Source organism: Watersipora subatra, chromosome 9 (assembly GCF_963576615.1).
Source record: "Watersipora subatra chromosome 9, tzWatSuba1.1, whole genome shotgun sequence".
Lineage (NCBI taxonomy): Eukaryota > Metazoa > Bryozoa > Gymnolaemata > Cheilostomatida > Watersiporidae > Watersipora > Watersipora subatra.
In genome coordinates this window covers 48,557,642-48,577,282 of record NC_088716.1, presented here as the reverse complement: position 1 = coordinate 48,577,282, position 19,641 = coordinate 48,557,642, and the positions used below count along the sequence as shown (strand labels likewise).

Genomic DNA, 19,641 nt, shown 5'->3' with positions numbered 1-19,641 from the left:
GTGTGAAGTAGATTTTTCATTCCTAACCCTTTATCTTTATAACTGAACACATGAATGACAGACAGACAGACAGACAGATAAGCACTAAGATTTATATATATATATATATATATATATATATATATATGTATATATATATATATATATATATATATATATATATATATATATATATATATATATATATATATAGATAAAAATTCTCCCTTTTCATTACCTACAAGCCTGCCATAGACTTGTAAAATATTTACCAATATAAGCCATTTGTCAAATTTGTATATTTTTGCACGTTTTAAAATTGCAAATGTTTTTGAGAAACAAATGGAATGTAGAGCTAAACTAGTATTCAGTCAGAGGTCTTCATAATCTACTTCCTTTATAATGTTACATAAGAAATCAGTAAATTTTATGTTGGCTTTAGTTTAAGCAATGGAGATGGAGTTATATCACTAAGTTCACCTACTAACAGCTAAGCTCAGGTAAGTAGATTGAGGTGGATCTTCCATGCAATTATAGTAATAGACTGTTTTTCACAAAACTCGTTTACATAACTAGAGATGTTTAGTTAATGGAAATCACTCAGTTTGTCACATCGTATCATAAGCTTTTTATTTATTCTAACTCTGGATATCTTGTTTACAGTTGTGAGAAATCCAAAGGATGCTTGCGTTTCCATGTACTATCATGAGAAGAAATTGGTGAGTAGACATTGCAACAGAAGAGTCAATGCATCTGGTGTTATGTTTCTTGAAGCAAGGTGATTTTAGAGTTGGGTAAACTGATGACTTCGTGATTGATGTAAATGCAACCAAACATATTTAAACTATGACTGTCTATTAAGTTTGCTAAATACTTCTATCTTACAATAACTCATTCCTGATAGCCAATCAAAGACAGCTCCCAAACTTGGCAACTTATACGTACTTTCTACACCTGCACAACTGCTGTATGCGTAGAAGGCTTGTGATAGGTCAGTCTTATTTATGTGACCTTAAACCATAACTGTCACATACAACTTTTATCGTATTTTCTAGGTAAATCAGACATGCTGACTCCGATTTTGTATTCAAAATAAAGATTGCTCCACTAACTTTCAGAGTAATGAAGACTTTTTACAGCGTTTTAATATCGGTCTCGAGAATAGCATGATCGGCACAACAAGCTCCACCCATAAATATGTGACGTAACCTAGCTTTTTAGGAATGGAAGTTAGGGATGTTTAGTCCGATTTAGAATGATATATAGAGATGGGTGTCTTAAGACCTATTATAATCTAAATTCAGCCGTCAAGCTAGTCTCAGTCTTTTTTGAAAAGTAGATAAGCTATTTAACATTGCATATTTAAAAGTGAGCTCAAAAAGCGTGATAACAATGCTAGCTTGTGATAAAATCGTGCTTTTTTAAGCTGATTTCTCTTGGTGTTCAGCCTATTAAACATCATGTAACAAACTACAAGCAATTTTTAATAGTTTATCTACCTTTCATAAAAGACTGAGATTATTTGACAGGCTGAATTTAGATAATAATGGGTTTTAAAACACCCATCTCTATAATTTTAAATTGGACTAAACATCCCTAACTTCCGTTACTAAAAAGCTAGGCTACTTCACATATTTATGGGCGGAGCTTGTTGTGCCGATTGTGTGGTTTTTGAGACAGATATTGAAACGCTTTGAAAAAGCCTTCATGACTTTGAAGGTTAGTGGACCAATCTTTATTTTGAGTACAAAATGGAATCAGCGTGTCTGATTTACCTAAAAAATACGATAGAAGTTGTACGGGACAGTTATGGTTTAAGCCTATGTCTGAATATCTCTGCTCTATTTTTATAAATCATTTTTGGTTTCCATTGTTCAACGCAACCAATATTTATTACCAACACTATAAAATGAACATAGATACAGATTTCTAAAATATTGAATAAATCAAAGAATCATTCATTAATTAAAAATGAATCATTAATTAATCCAAATTTTTAAAACTTGCATTACAGATATTTTTTGCCACTGATTTTATGCCTTTGCAACCTCCTCATTTTTATCAAACTCGCAAAGTCCTTACAAAAATTTAAAAAATTTGGCGCAGCTCTAGTGGCTATTTAAAACATTTTAACCACTAGGGTAACGCTAATGGAAAAAAACGTAAAAATAAAACTCCAATACAAATGCTAAATCTATCCAACTGCTGCATACATACAAACTATTGAGAGGTCAGTCCAAGCTGGGAGATGTGAGACCTAGATGTCTATTCATCCATGTTTTACTCACTATCACCGAGACTAGACACTTTTGTACTATTCATTATATCTAAAATACATGACTGTAATTGATAATTTTTCAGACTTCAAAGATGGGTCCAGCATTTGCTGCACAGGCAAATATGAGTTTTGATGATTTTATACAAGAATACATGTACTCCAAGGACATGCCTCACGGAAGCTACTTTGACTATACGGAGTACATGTGGTCCTTGAGAGATGAACCACACGTACTTCTCGTCTTCTACGAAGACTTGAAACTGGTGAGTTAGGTTATGTAATTTGACCTGTGCTGTCAGTAACCTAGACTTGGTGTCAAATTGATGACAAGCACAATGGTAGTTATGGACTGGAGATGGAAGGTCAAGGTTATTACACTTGCAACTAAACTGAAAATCTAAGCTGTTGTTTCTTTCTCATTGTGAACACCTACAGCCACCTACACTTGTCAATTCACAATACATACAATATAATACATACGCATGATGTAAACATGAAATTTGACAGATTGTGCAATATAAATAAAACAAAATAAGATAAAATATAAACGATTGACAACTGCAAATGTAAAAGTGTGTTTTTTGAGTGGTTATTCCATTGAAAAAACTAGGGAAAGATTTGGAGAATTATTCTCATTTAGTCAGAGATAATTGTATGCCAACCTAAGGATGATTATAGTTGGCTACCGTAGAGGTGCTAAGTTCCCAGGCACATATTACAGCTGATTCAGTCACATCCACTATGAACTTGTAACAGCAGTCGTTTTCTCTTGCGATTATTTATCTTAGAAACTGTAGCAGTGATTAATCACTCACATTTGAGGTTTTAACTCTCATGTATCTTCCACTAACATTTGTTAAAATGCAGTAATATTTGTTAAAATCTAGTAATAATTGTTAAAATGTAGTAATAATTTGTTATAATGTAGTAATAATTTGTTATAATGTAGTAATAATTTGTTATAATATAGTGATAGTTTGTTAAACTGTAGTGATAATTTGTTAAAATGTAGTGATAGTTTGTTATAATGTAGTAATATTTTGTTAAAATGTAGGAATAATTTGTTAAAATGTAGTAATAATTTGTTAAAATTTAGTAACAATTTGTTAAAATGTAGTAATAACTTGTTAAAATCTAGTAATAATTTGCTAAATGTAGTAATAATTTGTTAAAGTCTTGTAAGAGTTTGTTATAATGTAGTAACAATTTGTTAAAATGTGGTAGTAATTTATTAAAATGTAGTAATAATTTGTTATAATGTAATAATTTGTTAAAGGGTAGTAATAATTTGTTAAAATGTAGTAATAATCTGTTAAAATGTACTAATAATTGTTTAAAATGTGGTAACACACAATAGGAGATGCTATAAGAGACAATCTTGTCCCCAAAGCATAAAAAATGCTAATTATTCATTAATAAAAATTGATTAGTAATATTAGTAAATCAAAGACAATAAATTTAATACTTGACTTGAATGCTGACATTGAAATGGGATGTGATGCGCTCTTCACGCGTGGTGCATAAGCTCACTTGGAATTTCACCGCATTGCCTACACTCAATTTAGAAGGTTCTTTGGCAGACATCTGTCAAGAAAAACTCTGCATCATTTTCAATTACAGACTCTTTTAGTTTTTTCTTTAAGAAGCCAAGTTAACCTTTTGCTGCCAGACGGTCAAGGACCTTTTTACTACACTGTCACTGAAGGTTTGGCTCCTGTAGACTTTAGAGGCATTAGTTTTTTTTACTGCGTAGCAAATTAATTTCTGCTTCAACTTACTTAGAATTTACAGCGATTTGCAGTTTTCTAACTTATCCAGATGTTTTATAAAATTTAATTTACCACTTCAGAAGATAAATAACACAGCATCAACCTGGTTTAACAATTTCTTCACCCTTGATAAGTAACTTATAAAAATTGCTTTAAAGGTTAATCGCCAGCATTTTAAAATTGCATCTAGTTATAACAAAATAACATGTATTTATAACAATATAATCACAATGTTTTGCTTTTATTAATGATCTTGATGTTAGAAGAACAAAAAACCATTTTTTGAAACAGAAAACACTCACAATGCAAGCTCCAAGCTCTGATATAAATATAAATTTTTGTTAGCATAACATAAACATATAGTATACGATGTCAATGCTGATAATTAGCCAACACGTGAACACGAGACGAAAGTGCTTTTGTTGGCCGTTATATTCTAAAGCATTTTTCATATCTAGCCGCCACGCTACATTTCTTAGTTACCTAACATGGCAGATAATTACAATACAAGGCCAAAACAGATTCCACAAATACCGAAAAAGTCTGCGCTGTATTTATATGTTCACACTGACTTTCAAGCAGTAATTATAGAATTATCTAATGTCATTTTGTAGAGTCCGCTAGCAAAAACTCTTCCTTTACACAAATAGAAAATTAAAAGAAAATGTCTGTAAAAATTTGCTATTCTCTGAGGTCATTGATTTAAAACCTATTAAAATGGGCTCTGCCTTCATGAATAAGGATTTTGAATGAACAATTCTTAGATAATCTAGTTAAAAAGACGAGTAATTTTAAAATAGTTTGTAGCATTGCAGCTGTTTCCAGACAATACTATGCAATGATCTCGAATATTTCTGTTTATTTTTACAATTTTAAAATTTTGATAAAATTTGGTATTTGGTAGAAGTTATGCAAAAATATTGTTGAAATCTCAATCTGTAATGTTATCTGCTGCTGTCAACGCAATTATAATTGATGCTGTAATTTAACGTTTAACACAAAAGTGCTCCTTATCTTTAATAACCAACTAAAACGTAATTTAAGTTTATTTTATATAAGTTATTAACTGCTTAAATACAATTGCTGTGCGATTAGAGCTGTTCTAAAAAAGTTTGACGTTTAGACAAAAGCTGTAACAATATGTAACACTTTGAAACCCAACCGTGCATACACAAGCAAGATTCTAAACCATATTAACAATTAACTTTCAATTGACTGCTAAAGCACTTGGGATAGCACAAATCCTTTTGATCTGAATATCATTTTGAAGCTCCAAGATTGTAGAATTCAATGAAAAACAACAGAAATCAAAGATATTCAATATTTATTTTTCACACTCTTTCAAAGATGTGATGTTTTAGACGTAACTGAGAAAACATAATGATTGATGTACACCGAGTCTGATAGAGTGTGTATATCTTATGAATAGAAAAACCAATAGTTTTAGTGTAAAGTTTTTGTTGTTTAGGACAAAAATTATTTTAGTCTTGTCATTACTAAAAGTTTCAATCGGTATATCATTAGAAACTAATGTTTGGACAGCAGCTATTTTTCATTTCTTGGTCGGTTAGAAGTACTTTCCGTATTTTAGCAATATCTCAATAACCAAGCAAACAATCGACTTAACACATTTGCTTATGCCGGCAATGTATACTGCACAGAGGGACCAGAGTTTTCTATTTCTAGGTAAACTAGAAGTCTAAAAGTGCAACAAAGAACTAGTAGTCTGTCGGCAGCCATTTTCATTTATCGATCAGTAAGAGATGCCGTCGGTAATTTGATGATATCTCAAGAGCTCATGGTCCAATTGACTAGAAAGTTTAGAATTATAATTAAAATCTATACCAAATAAAGCCACAAAAATCTTGTATATATCGGTAAACCAAAAGTCTGTAAAAAAGCAAAACTACGAATCTGAGTTTACTCGGGCGAGGGATCAGTTAGAAAAACATTTTTTCGAATTATCTCAAAACCAGGCTTCAAAGTGTTAACTGACTTTTGGTAAACACAATTTCTCTGGTTACTTTTATTGTAGATAAAAATTTAAAAAAGTTACTCAAAATGGGTCCATAAAATATACAGGTTTTTTTACTTTATAAAAAAAATTGATTGAAACCATGCCAAAATGTTCCTTACTAAAATAAGGTTATTTGTTCTACTAAAGTTTTGCAACATGTGTAGACGCTGTCACACTTCCTGTACAAGGGTTAACCAGCGCTGAAGGATGACTCAATGATCTTAGATATAAAAAGACGTCATGTATTGTTAACTAAATTCTAATAAATTTTGCACAACCAATTTCAGAAGCCTGCTGAGGTCATCCAGAAAGTAAATGATTTTATGGGTACAAACAGATCTCCTGAGCTGGTTCAACAAATTGCTGAAGTCACAGACATCAAGAAAATGAGAAAAGCGAAGGAAGAAGCTAAACCAAGTGAAGCAATGATGGAAATGGTATGGCTGTTAGATTGGTAGATCAATAACATACTGGATGTATAGCAGTTTTAACAGGTTTGCTAATATCACAAGCTACTGACGGGGAGTGTGAAACTTCACTGATGGATGTTTGTTCAGAGAAAGTTATAATGTTTCTATATTTATATATAGTTCAAACTTCCACACAAATAGCTTTGAATGAAACACCGTGATATCTACAACATAATGGGTTTAACGTAAGATGAGTCCACGCAATAATATGCGATAATATGAAATTGATATACAAATCGTGTATCGTATAACATAGTAAATAACTTCTCACGGAGAATAATGACCAATGTATGACATGAATGTTTGTAAATAACTGAATAACAATAGAAGTAAAAACAAAACAAACCTTTTAGCTCTGGTTTAGTAGCTTGGTCTATCTTGTTGACTATTATTTCAGATGTACTTGTAAATATCAATACAGAACAGCAAGCACATCCTTTTTTGATGGCTGCATTCAAAGGGGAAGGGAGAGGGTACTGCTCAAATAACCAGTGTTACTAAACTATTTGGGTTTGCAAAAAAAGAAGTTGTTTGCTTGTTCCTAATTGGGCTGGGAAGGGGGCATCATTTAATTTAGACCAATACCCACCTGGGTGACTGCCACATGATGGTTTTGGCAGACTCATCTCTAAACAAAGAAAAACATTGGGATAGCTCTTTGTAATGAGTTGTCAGTGCAGTTGTGGCTACAGCTTGCAATAGAGTAAAATATAAGAACGCAATTCACTACAGGATGACTTACCCAACTCACTATAAGTAAAACAGCTAATTTGGTAATAAATCTACTAACATATTGATAGGTGTTTTTTTACAAGTGTATGTGCATTTCCGTATTTTTTCAGGGTAAGAAGCTGCAGATTAAAGAAATGGATCCAAAAGGCATGAAAGGCCTTATTACCCAACTGTATAGAAAAGGTAAACACTCTCGCTGGTGTCTATAGCCAAGTTTTAAACCAAATGGCTCTAAATGAATGTGATACAAAATACAATTATACAGTATATTTTGCAGGGGTCTGTGAGTACAAATACTCTTTCTAGCATTTTAGTCATCAAATAACATTAATTATTAAAGTAAACAGATCTAAATGCTATATACTAATGCAAATTAAAAAAGTTAGTGGCCAAATTACATCATACAAGTTAACGTATTGCCTATTAAGAAGTACCATATAGTGACTATATATATAGTCACATTGTAGAATGTTGCAAAAAAGAGCAAAAAATATTTGATTTATTTGAAAAGAAATTAAAAAGTTGTACTGATAATATTTTAAAATTTTAGGAGAAATTGGAGACTGGAAAAACCACTTCACAGTTGCTCAGAATGAAGCATTTGATGCTGTGCTGGCAGCATGGAAAGGAGGAAAGGATATACCTTTCATCTACTGATGACGCTGGCCTAGATTATACTTCAGAAGAAGCATGTTAATAGTGCTTCAGACACAACTGTTATTAGTTGTTAAAGTACAGTTCCATGAAAAACGTTTTATGACTCGTGTCTAAAGTATTTTCCGATATTAAATACATAACTGGTGACATCAGAGCTAGTATCTATTCACTCACCAAGTTGGTAATCCTTCATGGAGTTTTCAAAGAAATCCCTTAATCTTTTGACCTTTTTCTATATTCCTTGAGCAACCATCTGACCAAAGAATTAAATATTAGAAACACATTTAGTGGTATGCAGGCAGCGTTGCTGTGTAAACTATATTATAAAATACAGTGAAACTCCCCACCATACGACACTAATTTATTCTGGTGTTGGCATCATAAAGCGAAAATGTCATATAGAGGGGTATAGAAACCCATAGTAATTATTTATTGCAACCCATAGTAAAAGTCATCAAAATCTTGTATCATACTTTAATATGTGTATATAAAACTTCACTATACATTACATATTACTGTATACAATATTAACATGTAGTGTATATATATTTCAATTTTTAATATGTATATTTATATACGTATTGAAAATTGATAATAAAATAGTATGTTAGCCTTAGTAACTATAGTTGTACCTACAGAAACCTTAAAGTATTCAGCAATTATGATCTGCAGTAAAATATAACATTACTATGTACAGCACGTACCATATGGAACTCTTACCTTGGAGACAGACACTAACTCTTTTAAAATAGAGCCAAGCAGGTGAAAATGTCCCAGAAAGTACTCTCCAGCAACATGAGAATTAATTACAGTTTTGTCTCGCTATTCCAAACATATGTATTTGTGATTCAAATATATTTCCTTGCCAAATCCTGATAGTGCAGGATGTAATTAGACCATTCATAAAATATGGTAAACAGGTGCACAATAGTAGTACAACAATAGTAGTACAAGTAATAGCGCCTTAGTTATAGGACATTAGTAGTAGTACCACAGTAGTAGTACACTAATAGTCATACCATAGTAGTAGTACCATAATAGTAGTACACCAATAGTCATACCATAGTAGTAGTACCACAATAGTAGTACACTAACAGTCATACCATAGTAGTAGTACAGTTACTGTATATTTCGAGATACTAGTGTTCCAACATACAAAAATTTTAAAATGCGGAGAAAATTCTGACATAAAGTTTTTCTTCAGACAATGGGACAATTTTTAGTTACGAGCATACGAGACGGTTCTCGATGCTGTCGCTAAGTACCCGAGTATCGAAAAGCAGCTTACGAGAACTGCAGCATTAGTTGGTCTTTCTAGACAGATCAGTTTAAAAAAGTTTAAAAGAGCCCGGCTAAAAGTAAAAGTGAACGTCAGAAAGTGAGGCAAAGTTGCCGGAAGAAGACAAATAGAAAACTAAAATTGAAAGCCAAATTAGAATTAAGTTTAGTGTAACATTAAAACTTATTTTTAAGTAAGTGTCTAGTAAGTTTAAAGTAATGCAAAATCATAGCTTATGGTTAGGTGTGTGCTTAGTAAGCTAAGTTCATTTAAGTTAAGTTTAAAGTTTATGTTGTGTTATGTAATGTCACAAAAGTCTAGTGTACCGAACATGTCAAGTCTTGCTTACACCCTGTTAGCCATCTGTCTCAAAGGTAAAAACTTTATTATGTACATAATAATGTTATATTTAATTGCAGACATAACCATTAGATAGGTATTTGTTACTTTGTGAGCATAGCTGATGAATTAAAACACTTAAAAACATGTTTTCCATTGTGATATTCTGTTTTTAGGTGTTTTTGGAGGGTAGGAATGTATTAAATTGTATGTGGTTATTTAACAAAAAAGATGGATTTGAGGTACGAAAGAGCTCGGTTCTGGAATGTATTAAGGTTGTATGTCGAGATATGACTGTACCCATGTTAGTAGCGGTACCATATGGTAGTACCATAGTTGTAGCAGTACCAAAGTAGCAATAGTACCATAGTAGTAGTAATACTATAGTAGTAGCAGTATAGTAGTAATATAATAGTAGCAGTACAATAGTAGTATCTGGCAGAACCTAGTTAGTACATGTAATGATACTTTTGCAAGTGCTATTTGACTCTGCGCTCAGTAGGATGCCTGTTCTTTCTGCAGAAGGTAACCAGTGTATAAGTCATTAGATTGCGTAATATTGTATCATATTGTAGCAGTTTGTTGACATTCTCTCGAAGACATTCACACAGTATCTTCATGGGCTATGTGGATAGATGTCTAAATTTGTCATACCAGCCACCTTCCATCAATTTACATCTGATTTACTCAAGCATGCAATTTATAAAGGCTATAAACACAACTCAGTTAGAATTAGTCAGTCTAGTGGTTCTGGTGTGTGCCTGAGACAAGTGATTAGAGCTTTAGTGGACTCAGTCAGCTGCTACTAACTACAATCAAGGTGAGTTCTAAAGTTTCATTCTGACAAATATTTTACATATTCTCTAGGTGATGTTCCATATATGCCACGATAAGTAGCTATACAGACCAGTTTAATCACATTTTTAGAAGTTGTCTTAAATAGAATTTAAACTGTAAATATAAATTTGATGACCTAATCACTATAAGAAACCAACTGACCACGATGGTACCTTAGAGTGGTCACAAGTGAAGGAGCATGTATTATGCTAGTATGTAGAGTGAGATGACTGAATGAGATGTTGGACTGAGATGAGATGTTTTAAGTTATGATGGAGTACAATCAGATATGTATGCATGTGTTCTCATGCAATCATAGGCAGTGACATGTTTTCTCAGAAAAACTGCATCCAAGATTATCATTTTCCTATTAGATAATTGGCTATATGCATACACTCAGGCTGAAGACTGGGTGTGTGATAGGAAGTGATAGGCGGTTATGTCCACCTGGTTATGAAATATGTGAATAAAAAGGACACCATGTCTACCTTAATCCCTGAACTAGTCTGCTTGCTATGGTAGATAGAGACATGTACTTAAGTTGGAGTGCGGTACAGACAAAGGCCTGAAAGACCAACTTATGGTAACATTAGTTAACTTTGCATATCAGGTGACAAGTGCAAGTTTATTCCATAAACCCCACAATATATAGTAAGACAAAAAAAACAGCTTATCTCGAGTAATAATTACAAGCTCACAACCATTTTCAAGATGGGCATGTAGTGTTGTTGGACTTATAAAAGATACTAGAGACTATAAAAGAAGATACTTTCAACACTCTTTTTTACAGCGTTCATTGATTACACAAGGCATAACAGTAGTACATGTTCAGGAAATGCTTATCCTATTTAGCCTACCAAATCACATGAAATTCTCTGTTAAGGACTGCGTTTCACATTAATTCTAGGTTGCTCATGTGGCATTGCATCACATTGATGTGACATTGCATGCTAGTGTACTGCTTAAGAGATACACCAAAATGAATTTATAAACACAAGCGCTAAAATAAAACTTGAGGGCATCAAACATGTTGATTAACCAGATTACAAGTTTAGTAATATGTTTGACTATCACATCGTACGGCTTCAAAAAGTTTGTGTTTGTTCATCATACATGTAATAACAGGATGTGATAGTACGACCTTGATGACCTCTACACGACCTCTAAAAAACTTTCACTGGTCTGCTGAACTACATTTTCAATGTTTTACATGATCTATTACTATCATAGTCTACCTCTTTTTATTTCACTAGTTTGTAGGTGTAATCGTTGTTTTACTCTGGATAAAATAGCTGTCAAGCTCCTTCACCAAAGTCTGGTGATTTTTAAATATTCTTTTTGAAGCCTTCAATATTCCAAGTTGGCATGCTTTTTCTTGACAAGTTAAACATGAAAATGTTTTTAAAAAGAATTGTCTGCACTCCTGACAAACGTAGATGTAGCATGGATATGATCATGGATGATCAAGTGAGTGTCATCACATGATCCCAAAGAATGTAGATTTAGAATGTTATGAATTGATGAATAGCTTTGATCTTCATAATAAACTTTCCGCTAAAATAAAGCACTGGAATACTGTTCTTTCCGTAAACAATTAGTTCAAAATTTTGTTTCAGAGTAAAAGTCAAACTCAAAAATCAAAGTAACAAACATTTAAATAGAGAATATTTAAAAGTTAATCCTTCACTTCTATGGCATTTATTGTTGAAAAGAAAAACAAGAAAATTTAGTGAAAATAAGAAAAAATTAAAACCCTTAATAAATATCAACCTTTTCAATTTCTTGTGGAGGCTAAAACTAAATTGAGAGTTGTTTTTCTTGACCTGTTATTGAGACAATGATATACCTGTATTTAACCTACGCTATACTGTGGACTGCTATAAGTTGATATTACACTGCTTTAATTGTGTTAGCTCGCCTAGCTGGCAGTATAATTCATTAAAGTTATAAGAACAGTGCTCTTTACTCATAGAAATACCTATTTGCATGCGCGAAAGCCTGCATATTTATGGACAACTATTTCCTTCAAGACAAAAAGCTGCTTTATAATATTTTTTTGGTATGTGCATAATTTTCACTGCCGTCACACTTTTAACATTTTTAACCAAGGTCTGAAAAGGCTGAAATTAATCAAGTATGATTCAAAGACTCAACTGAGTTGAAAACTATTAGCATTGCTCCATGATTTTAGGGGTGACACTATGGAGGAACGCCTCAGCTGCCACCCACTTGCTGGCTCTAAAACTGGTGAATATTTTGTGTCGGATGATGGCAAGGTTAAAGTGCCAGCTATCATGTTCAATCCTGAGATGCTCAAAGGTATCAGAGCAGACTTGGCATCCTACAAGTGGAAGTCATCTGATTTTCTACTTGCAGCCTATGCTAAGAATGGTGAGCAAGCTCTTATTCTCATATCATTAGCAAATTATTTTCAACATACCTTATATCCTTTTCAAACCTTTTTAGCTATTTTCTAATCTTCTCTTACATGTATATCTAGATGGATAGCCCTCCTGAGAGCCCCCATTAATGACTGAGTCTAGATTTTTACTTTCCAAACAGATGTTAGCTGGCCAGTTAATTTGATGCAAATGAAAAACTTTCTGACAAACATCGGGTTGTTGATCTAGAATATCTAGATTAACATTCAGTTTGTAAAAAGCAAAATCAATGACTTTCATAACACTAAATAAAAAGCACCGTTTTTGGCTCTAATGTAGTCAACTTTTAGAAAGTTATCATCTCATGCACAAAGTAAATGTTGAAGGAGATAATAACTACGAAATGATGGCATAGCTTTTTATAAACATGCACAATAAGTTAATCTACAACTCCTGTAAATAGAACTTTCTGATTTAAAATGAAGTTATTTTTATTCTCTCAGCAATTAAGCTACTTCCCTAAAATCTAGATCGTTCATAAACTATTGTTTAGGTACTCACTTTATGTGGGAAGTGATGACAATGCTACTCAACGGGTCAGCTGATAATGTGACTCAACCCAAAGAAGTCGTCATGATAGACTTGAGTCCTGTTGAAAAAAGTGAGGAGATTATTCCTTCACCCAGAGTTCTTAACACCCACTACAGAATTGATGTACTTCCTGCAGAGTTTAGAAAAGGGAAAACTGTGGTTGGTAAGCAACATAATAACAATTGCTGATTACAAAATCTATCAATTGGCAAATAGCAAATTTGCAACTTATCCTAAAAACAACTAACCGATTTCCCTGCATATATGGCCTATCTCGCGTATAAGCCAACTATATAAAAAAGCCCTGAAATCAGGGCATATATAAAAATTCACCAATAAGCCGACCCTATAAATTGAAACACGCCGTACGTGTCTATCAAAGCAAAATGTTGCAGAAGTAGAGCGGATTTTGAAGGCTTGGCACAAATGCTTCTGATTGGTGAGTAGTTGGATAATCAGCCTATCATGTTTTCGCCTAATCTACACTAAAGGAAAAAGGAAGCAATCATCTATTAGTGTTGAGCCAATGGAAAACATGTTTGCATCTCATGCTGATCTTAATTTCCCTTTGCAAAAACAAATTTTATAGTTATATTTTCTTCGCAATGATCAGACTCATTACAGCTAGGTTAGTTTCACAAAGTGCAGATCAATTATCTATTGGTCAATAGTAGTGACAGTGAGTATTTATTTTTAACAGTAATAATAAGGCCGTAAATTATAGCAATAGTGGTAACTCGTCTGACTTGGAATATGCTTAACCTTTCATTCATGATAGTATGAAGACAAAAGTGTTCGAACTCATTCTGCAACATATTTTTGGCCTTTTTGTGACATCAGATGATCATTATCAAATTTTATGCTGATTAATATGTTATCGAATGTTATTAAAGCTTACATGTATATGCGCCAATGTCAAATATTTGGTTTTACCAAACATTTAACTGTTTTGGTCAAAAGATTTATTTGATAGCAAAATAGTGATAGTGGTTATTGTTATGTTATGCCTCTATTGCTTTTAGTTAAAACAAGAGGTGTGAGACATTCATTTCCTTTTGCAGATAAAATCAGACATTTCTTCAGTAAATTTGTTTAACTGTACCAGCGATACTAATGTAATTGCATGTGACACGGACAAAAAACAAACAATCTTTTGTAAGACAAACCAACTACGGACCGTTATTGCCGTCATAGCATCATCAAACAGTAGCTGCTTGGCATGAGTGTGTACGCTCATACCATGAGGGAAAAAGCTAGACAGAACAAGGCTAAATGCACCGGCTCTGTGGCAATTTTTTTAATAAATTCCACATGCAACTTTTCTTCGAGTACAAGCCATCGCTACTGTATAAAACAAATTGTAAAAGGCTATCAGCCATATGCTTAGCATGGCTGAATTGTAGTTGTTGAAATTAAGTTAGTATAATGTCATTTCATTTGCTTTTAATCAGGGTTGCTCATGTATAAGCCGAACCCTGTAAGTAACGTCGTAAGCCACTGTTTGATCTGCGTACTAGGTAAGCATTTCAAATCTTATTCATGAAACTTTTTTTTCTCTGGAGTATTAATAAAGCGTTTGTTTTCTATTAATCAGGTTCAGGTGAGTCAAATGACAGCTAATTGCTATATGCCACAAATTGGTTTAGCCAATCATCACACCGCCATGTCATTTGGTGTCTCTACTACCATCAGCAGCGTCGCTGAGTATCTATTCAGTAGCACACTCTAAGTAGCTGCCGTAGATCTGATGGAACTCAAGTCGGCAAAAATACAACCAATGAGCCATAAAATCTTAAACACTTCATTAAATATTTTGCTAACCAGAAATACCTATGCATAAATTATATGAGTTCCAAACCAGTGATGAAATAGTCATTATAACTGTTGAGTGATCTTATAGATACACTAATCATAAGAAGTTAATGCAATTATGCATAAATTAACCCCACCTGTGAGTAAGCATGATCATATCACTTAACTAGTGTACGAAAAGATCAAGAGCCCTCGTACTATGCCAATAAAGGTTTTGTCTCATCTAGAAATTAATTATATTGTACATTCTGTATTTTATGCATATATTATTGAGAAGGTTACGATATACAAACAAAGCCTAGTTTACGCAAATCTATCTGTCGATGTGATGCGCTTTACTAATGTGTGACAAACTTACAGAAATGAAATTATTGTAAACCGATATACCCATCCAGAATGTAAAAAAATCTTATTTGCACAAACAATCACTCTCAAGACACAAAATGACAAAACACAAAACACAATCAGATGTAAAAAAAATTATAGATGTAACCTCGACAAAACTTTTTCACAAACGCAATTGCCGACAGGTTTGTTTTTGAAAAGTTATAAATATAAAAATAAATGTTCAAGATATACATTTGCTTTTCTTGTATAGTACTAACAATAGCTGTTACATTTATTTCAGAGCAATCTAAGCTTGATTTCATTGATTTCAAGAGTTGCTACATATCCTAATGATTGTAGCACCAAACCCTGCTCCATCATATTTACTCGTCCAAAAACTGCTGAACTGATGCACATATGACAAATATGACTCGGGCATTCGCAAATTCAGCAGTACAGACAATATACGAAGATCAAGAATACAAGTTCAAAATGACCGCAGCAGTTGGGTGTATTATGATGAATAATACAGAGTCTACTAGTCAGTACTTTCACGCAACGCCCAATGAAGGCAGACTATTTGACAAGCTGAACACGATAGAAAATATTGATGATTTTAACAACTTCTTTCCGAAGATGAAAGATCACAATTTGATCAAACATGTCACCAGACAAAGACCTGGTACATCAAGATTGTTGCATACTTTAACCAACTTTATTCCATCACGCGCTATTGGTTGCAGGATAACTCTGCCTGAATGTATATAAAACAGCTGAGAATAGCACCCCTGGATAAGGATAACAGTGGGAAGTTTTACACCGACAGGCTTTGTTTTTTGAAACATTCACTATCATGACAAGAAAAGGAACTTTTCTCGAAATTTGTCAGAACTTGTCAAAACTGTACTACGCAAAACTCAAGTCTCACTACAAGGATATATTTGAAGTCATTGAGGAAAAACGAATAGCAATGATGCCTAAAGAGAAAATACTAAAAGAAAATGGTCTGAACAATCTGAAATACAGGTTTTACAAACGAGAAGTAGATTTAGACGAATATCTAGCTGGTATTTGGATTCAACTCGGGTGCTTATGACATGCCTCTAATTACACAAGAGTTAGTCCAATATTTAGTCAAGCACAAAAGGGAAATTTCATTAACAGTGAAAAAAATGCATATATGCTCTTGAAAATAGACGACCTTCACTTCCTAGACATTATAAACTACCTATCACAAGGATTTAGCTTATTTGGATTAGCTTATTTAAGGTTCAGCTCATTTGTAAGCGATGGATGTCAAAGCTAAAAAGTTTTTCTGAATTTATGAAAAGTTCACACCGTTAGATGTACTTTACTTTAAAAGAAGGAAGTCTTTTACAGTCAGTTAAAACAGGAAGGAATCAGTCAAGAAGATTATCGGTGCTGCAAAAATATCTGGCATAAGCATAACATGAAAACTCTCAGAGTTCTGTTAGTGTATTACAACAATGAAGAATGCAGAGGGTTCGTTTAAGCTTGAGGCAAGCAGAATCAATTCTTTCAGAGCAAGAATCCCAATTTTAAAATGGCTATACCTATGCCAGGGCTTGCCAAACAAAGACTACTACAACTCAAAGATGCAGAAGTCAAACTTTTTTGTACGGCAAAAAGAGACGAAGATTTGTATGATCTAGTCAGAAACATTATTAGAGGAGGACTGTTTAGAGTATTCAATTGACACCAGGAGAAAGATTCAACGACAATCAAACCAGAATACTATGGTGATGCAGCGGAACCATAAAGGTCTGCCTATGATTTGATATAAGTGGTATGTATCTGAGCAACTTGATGCCAGAGATGCCAACTGGTGCGTATGTTAGAAGAAGACAATGAAATGATTTTTGAACTGAAAAGAAAAGCAGACACGGTCAGCTAGCTACTGAATGAATAATGCATATGGAAAGAACATTAAAAGTGGAAAGACAGTATATGCTCAATGGACTGGAGAAAAAATGTGATGGCAGGCAGTTACCAGTTGATGGATATGTCAAGTTAGGAAAGGAAGAACACGTTATGCAATTATCAGGCTGTTACTTTCACTCTCACGCATGCAAACATTTCCTGAATGGCAAACACTGACAGAATCAAAATTTTTACAAAAACCTTATATAATCATTTTTCACAGAGTTTTAATTGTAGCACTGATACAGTAGATCTGTAGATCAATTCAAGTGCTCATAAATAATCGACTTGCGTTTCTCTGTACTATAATGCAAATGATTTGGAAGGAAACTTTCAAAGGAAACTTTTAGATAAGTTAAATGATTGCGTGGCTCTGTCGTAGACCTCCAATTGCACAGACATAAAGGCTACCCCTCCTATAGGAAGAAAGGCTATAGCAAACATGGCGCAAAATACTCGAATAGACATATTTCTAACTGATCGAATGCCTCAGAGCTATTGAAATGTTTAGCTTGTTTGCTTAATGGGATGGCTGGTGTTATTGAATTAATGTTGATAGTAACACTACTAATTTGCTTTTCAAAGGTGCAGACGCATCATTTGTGGACATTCTCAGCAGTACTGTAGCTGATGACAAACTAAGTTTTTTTAATGTTGTCAAATTGATGCGTATATAGAAACTCAATGTATTATGCTTGAGTACGGTATATATTGAATGAATACAAGTAGACTGTTCTTGACAACATTGGGATATTAACTGAGGACACATTTCACATAGGATGATAAAAACAACATGATGAAATAGGATGTGATACACCACAACTAATGACCATAGTTAACCCACCAAATGACCATAGCTAAACAATGTTAGCTGACATCATATTATGACATCTCCTTTTTTTCCAAAATAAGACTTGTGGTTGGTTGCGTTGTGAGAAAATTCAAAAGCAATATCCACCCAATCCAAACAATATCTAAGCAATGGTGTCTGTAAGCTAAAGATAAAATGAAGCTAAAATAACACATGAACTTGTTCATGCTGCTTGCGATCTACCCTACTACAGATATAATATATGATAGCAAACTCCATGCATAGTAGCAATAAGCCATATTAGCCATAAAATATGCTAAGCAGGTATAATATATATGACAGAAAACTTCATGCATATGTAGCTAGACAAGTAATATCATAATTTGAAAATGTCACATGAAATTGTGCAGGATTTTTCATGAATCACTGCATTTTTCAGAGCAAGTACCAGCTATTTGAAGTAAACAATTGTATCCTTATATTTGGATGGCAGCCTATGTTCACGTTGCGGTCGCGGAGAACGAGGGGGATCTCGGGCAGCTATATTTTCTGGTGGTACCACTGCTGGCATCTCTTTAGCACTTACCTCCTCACCATCCAGATTTACCTCACCTGCATCACTAAACACATCACTCTCACTTACCTTTCCAGCTTTACGAATATCTTTTCGATTTCTCCTATACTCTGTCCCACATGCCTTTCTGACCAGATATGAACGCTCGCTTACCTGACTACCTACTTTTCCTCTAACCCACGGTCCATTGGCCATTTTAAAATAGCAATCTTGCCCCTTGTTCAACTGCATCTTTTCGTTTCCAGCCCGCCTGTCAAAGTAAAACTTGTCTCGCTCTTTTTGCTCACCCAACTGCTCTCGTAGCTTCATTAAGTCATATGGCTGCACTGCATATTGTTTAGCAGCAACTGGTATTTTATCCCGTAGCACCCTACCTTGCAAATACTGAGCGGGTGATCGCAAGCCATTTGCTATGGGAGTGTTCCTAATAGCCAGCAACCCATCGACCCAATTGTCACCTGCACTCATGCACTTTTTCATCATTGCCTTGATTGTACCTATAGTGCGCTCAACTTGGCCATTACCAGATGCATGTAAGGGAGAGCTGGTCCTGTGCATTACACAATATTGTGAGCAAAACTGTTGGAACTCTAAGCACGTAAACTGACTGGCGTTATCACTTATCAATTTCTCTGGAGTACCCCAATCAGCGAAAATCTCTCTCAAAGCCTGTATCACACACCTACTAGATGTTGCCTGTCTCAGGGCCTTAACAATGGGCCATTTAGTCAAGTAGTCTACTGCCATAAGGTAACTATTTCCATTTACATGGAACAAATCAACACCCAGCGCTTGGAATGGGTATTTTGGTATTTCCATTGGGATCAGTGATTCTTTCTTACTTTCT

At 33.8% G+C, this 19,641-nt stretch overlaps 1 protein-coding gene across 3 annotated transcripts in view; it reads left to right on the top strand.

The window, feature by feature from the left end:
• The window catches only part of LOC137403660 (sulfotransferase 1E1-like), a 42,840-nt gene that overhangs the window by 11,187 nt on the left and 12,012 nt on the right, over positions 1–19,641 (top strand). The window contains exons 4-8 of one of the 3 annotated variants that reach the window (XM_068089648.1): positions 643–698; positions 2,341–2,520; positions 6,331–6,480; positions 7,356–7,428; positions 7,796–7,977. In XM_068089648.1, the coding sequence (XP_067945749.1) occupies positions 643–698; positions 2,341–2,520; positions 6,331–6,480; positions 7,356–7,428; positions 7,796–7,902 (566 nt within the window). In that variant the 3' untranslated portion in view covers positions 7,903–7,977. Of the gene's footprint in view, positions 1–642; positions 699–2,340; positions 2,521–6,330; positions 6,481–7,355; positions 7,429–7,795; positions 7,978–10,250; positions 10,341–12,548; positions 12,749–13,291; positions 13,493–19,641 lie in introns of those variants that run through there. The other 2 variants (XM_068089649.1, XM_068089650.1) reach the window with 2 other exon arrangements.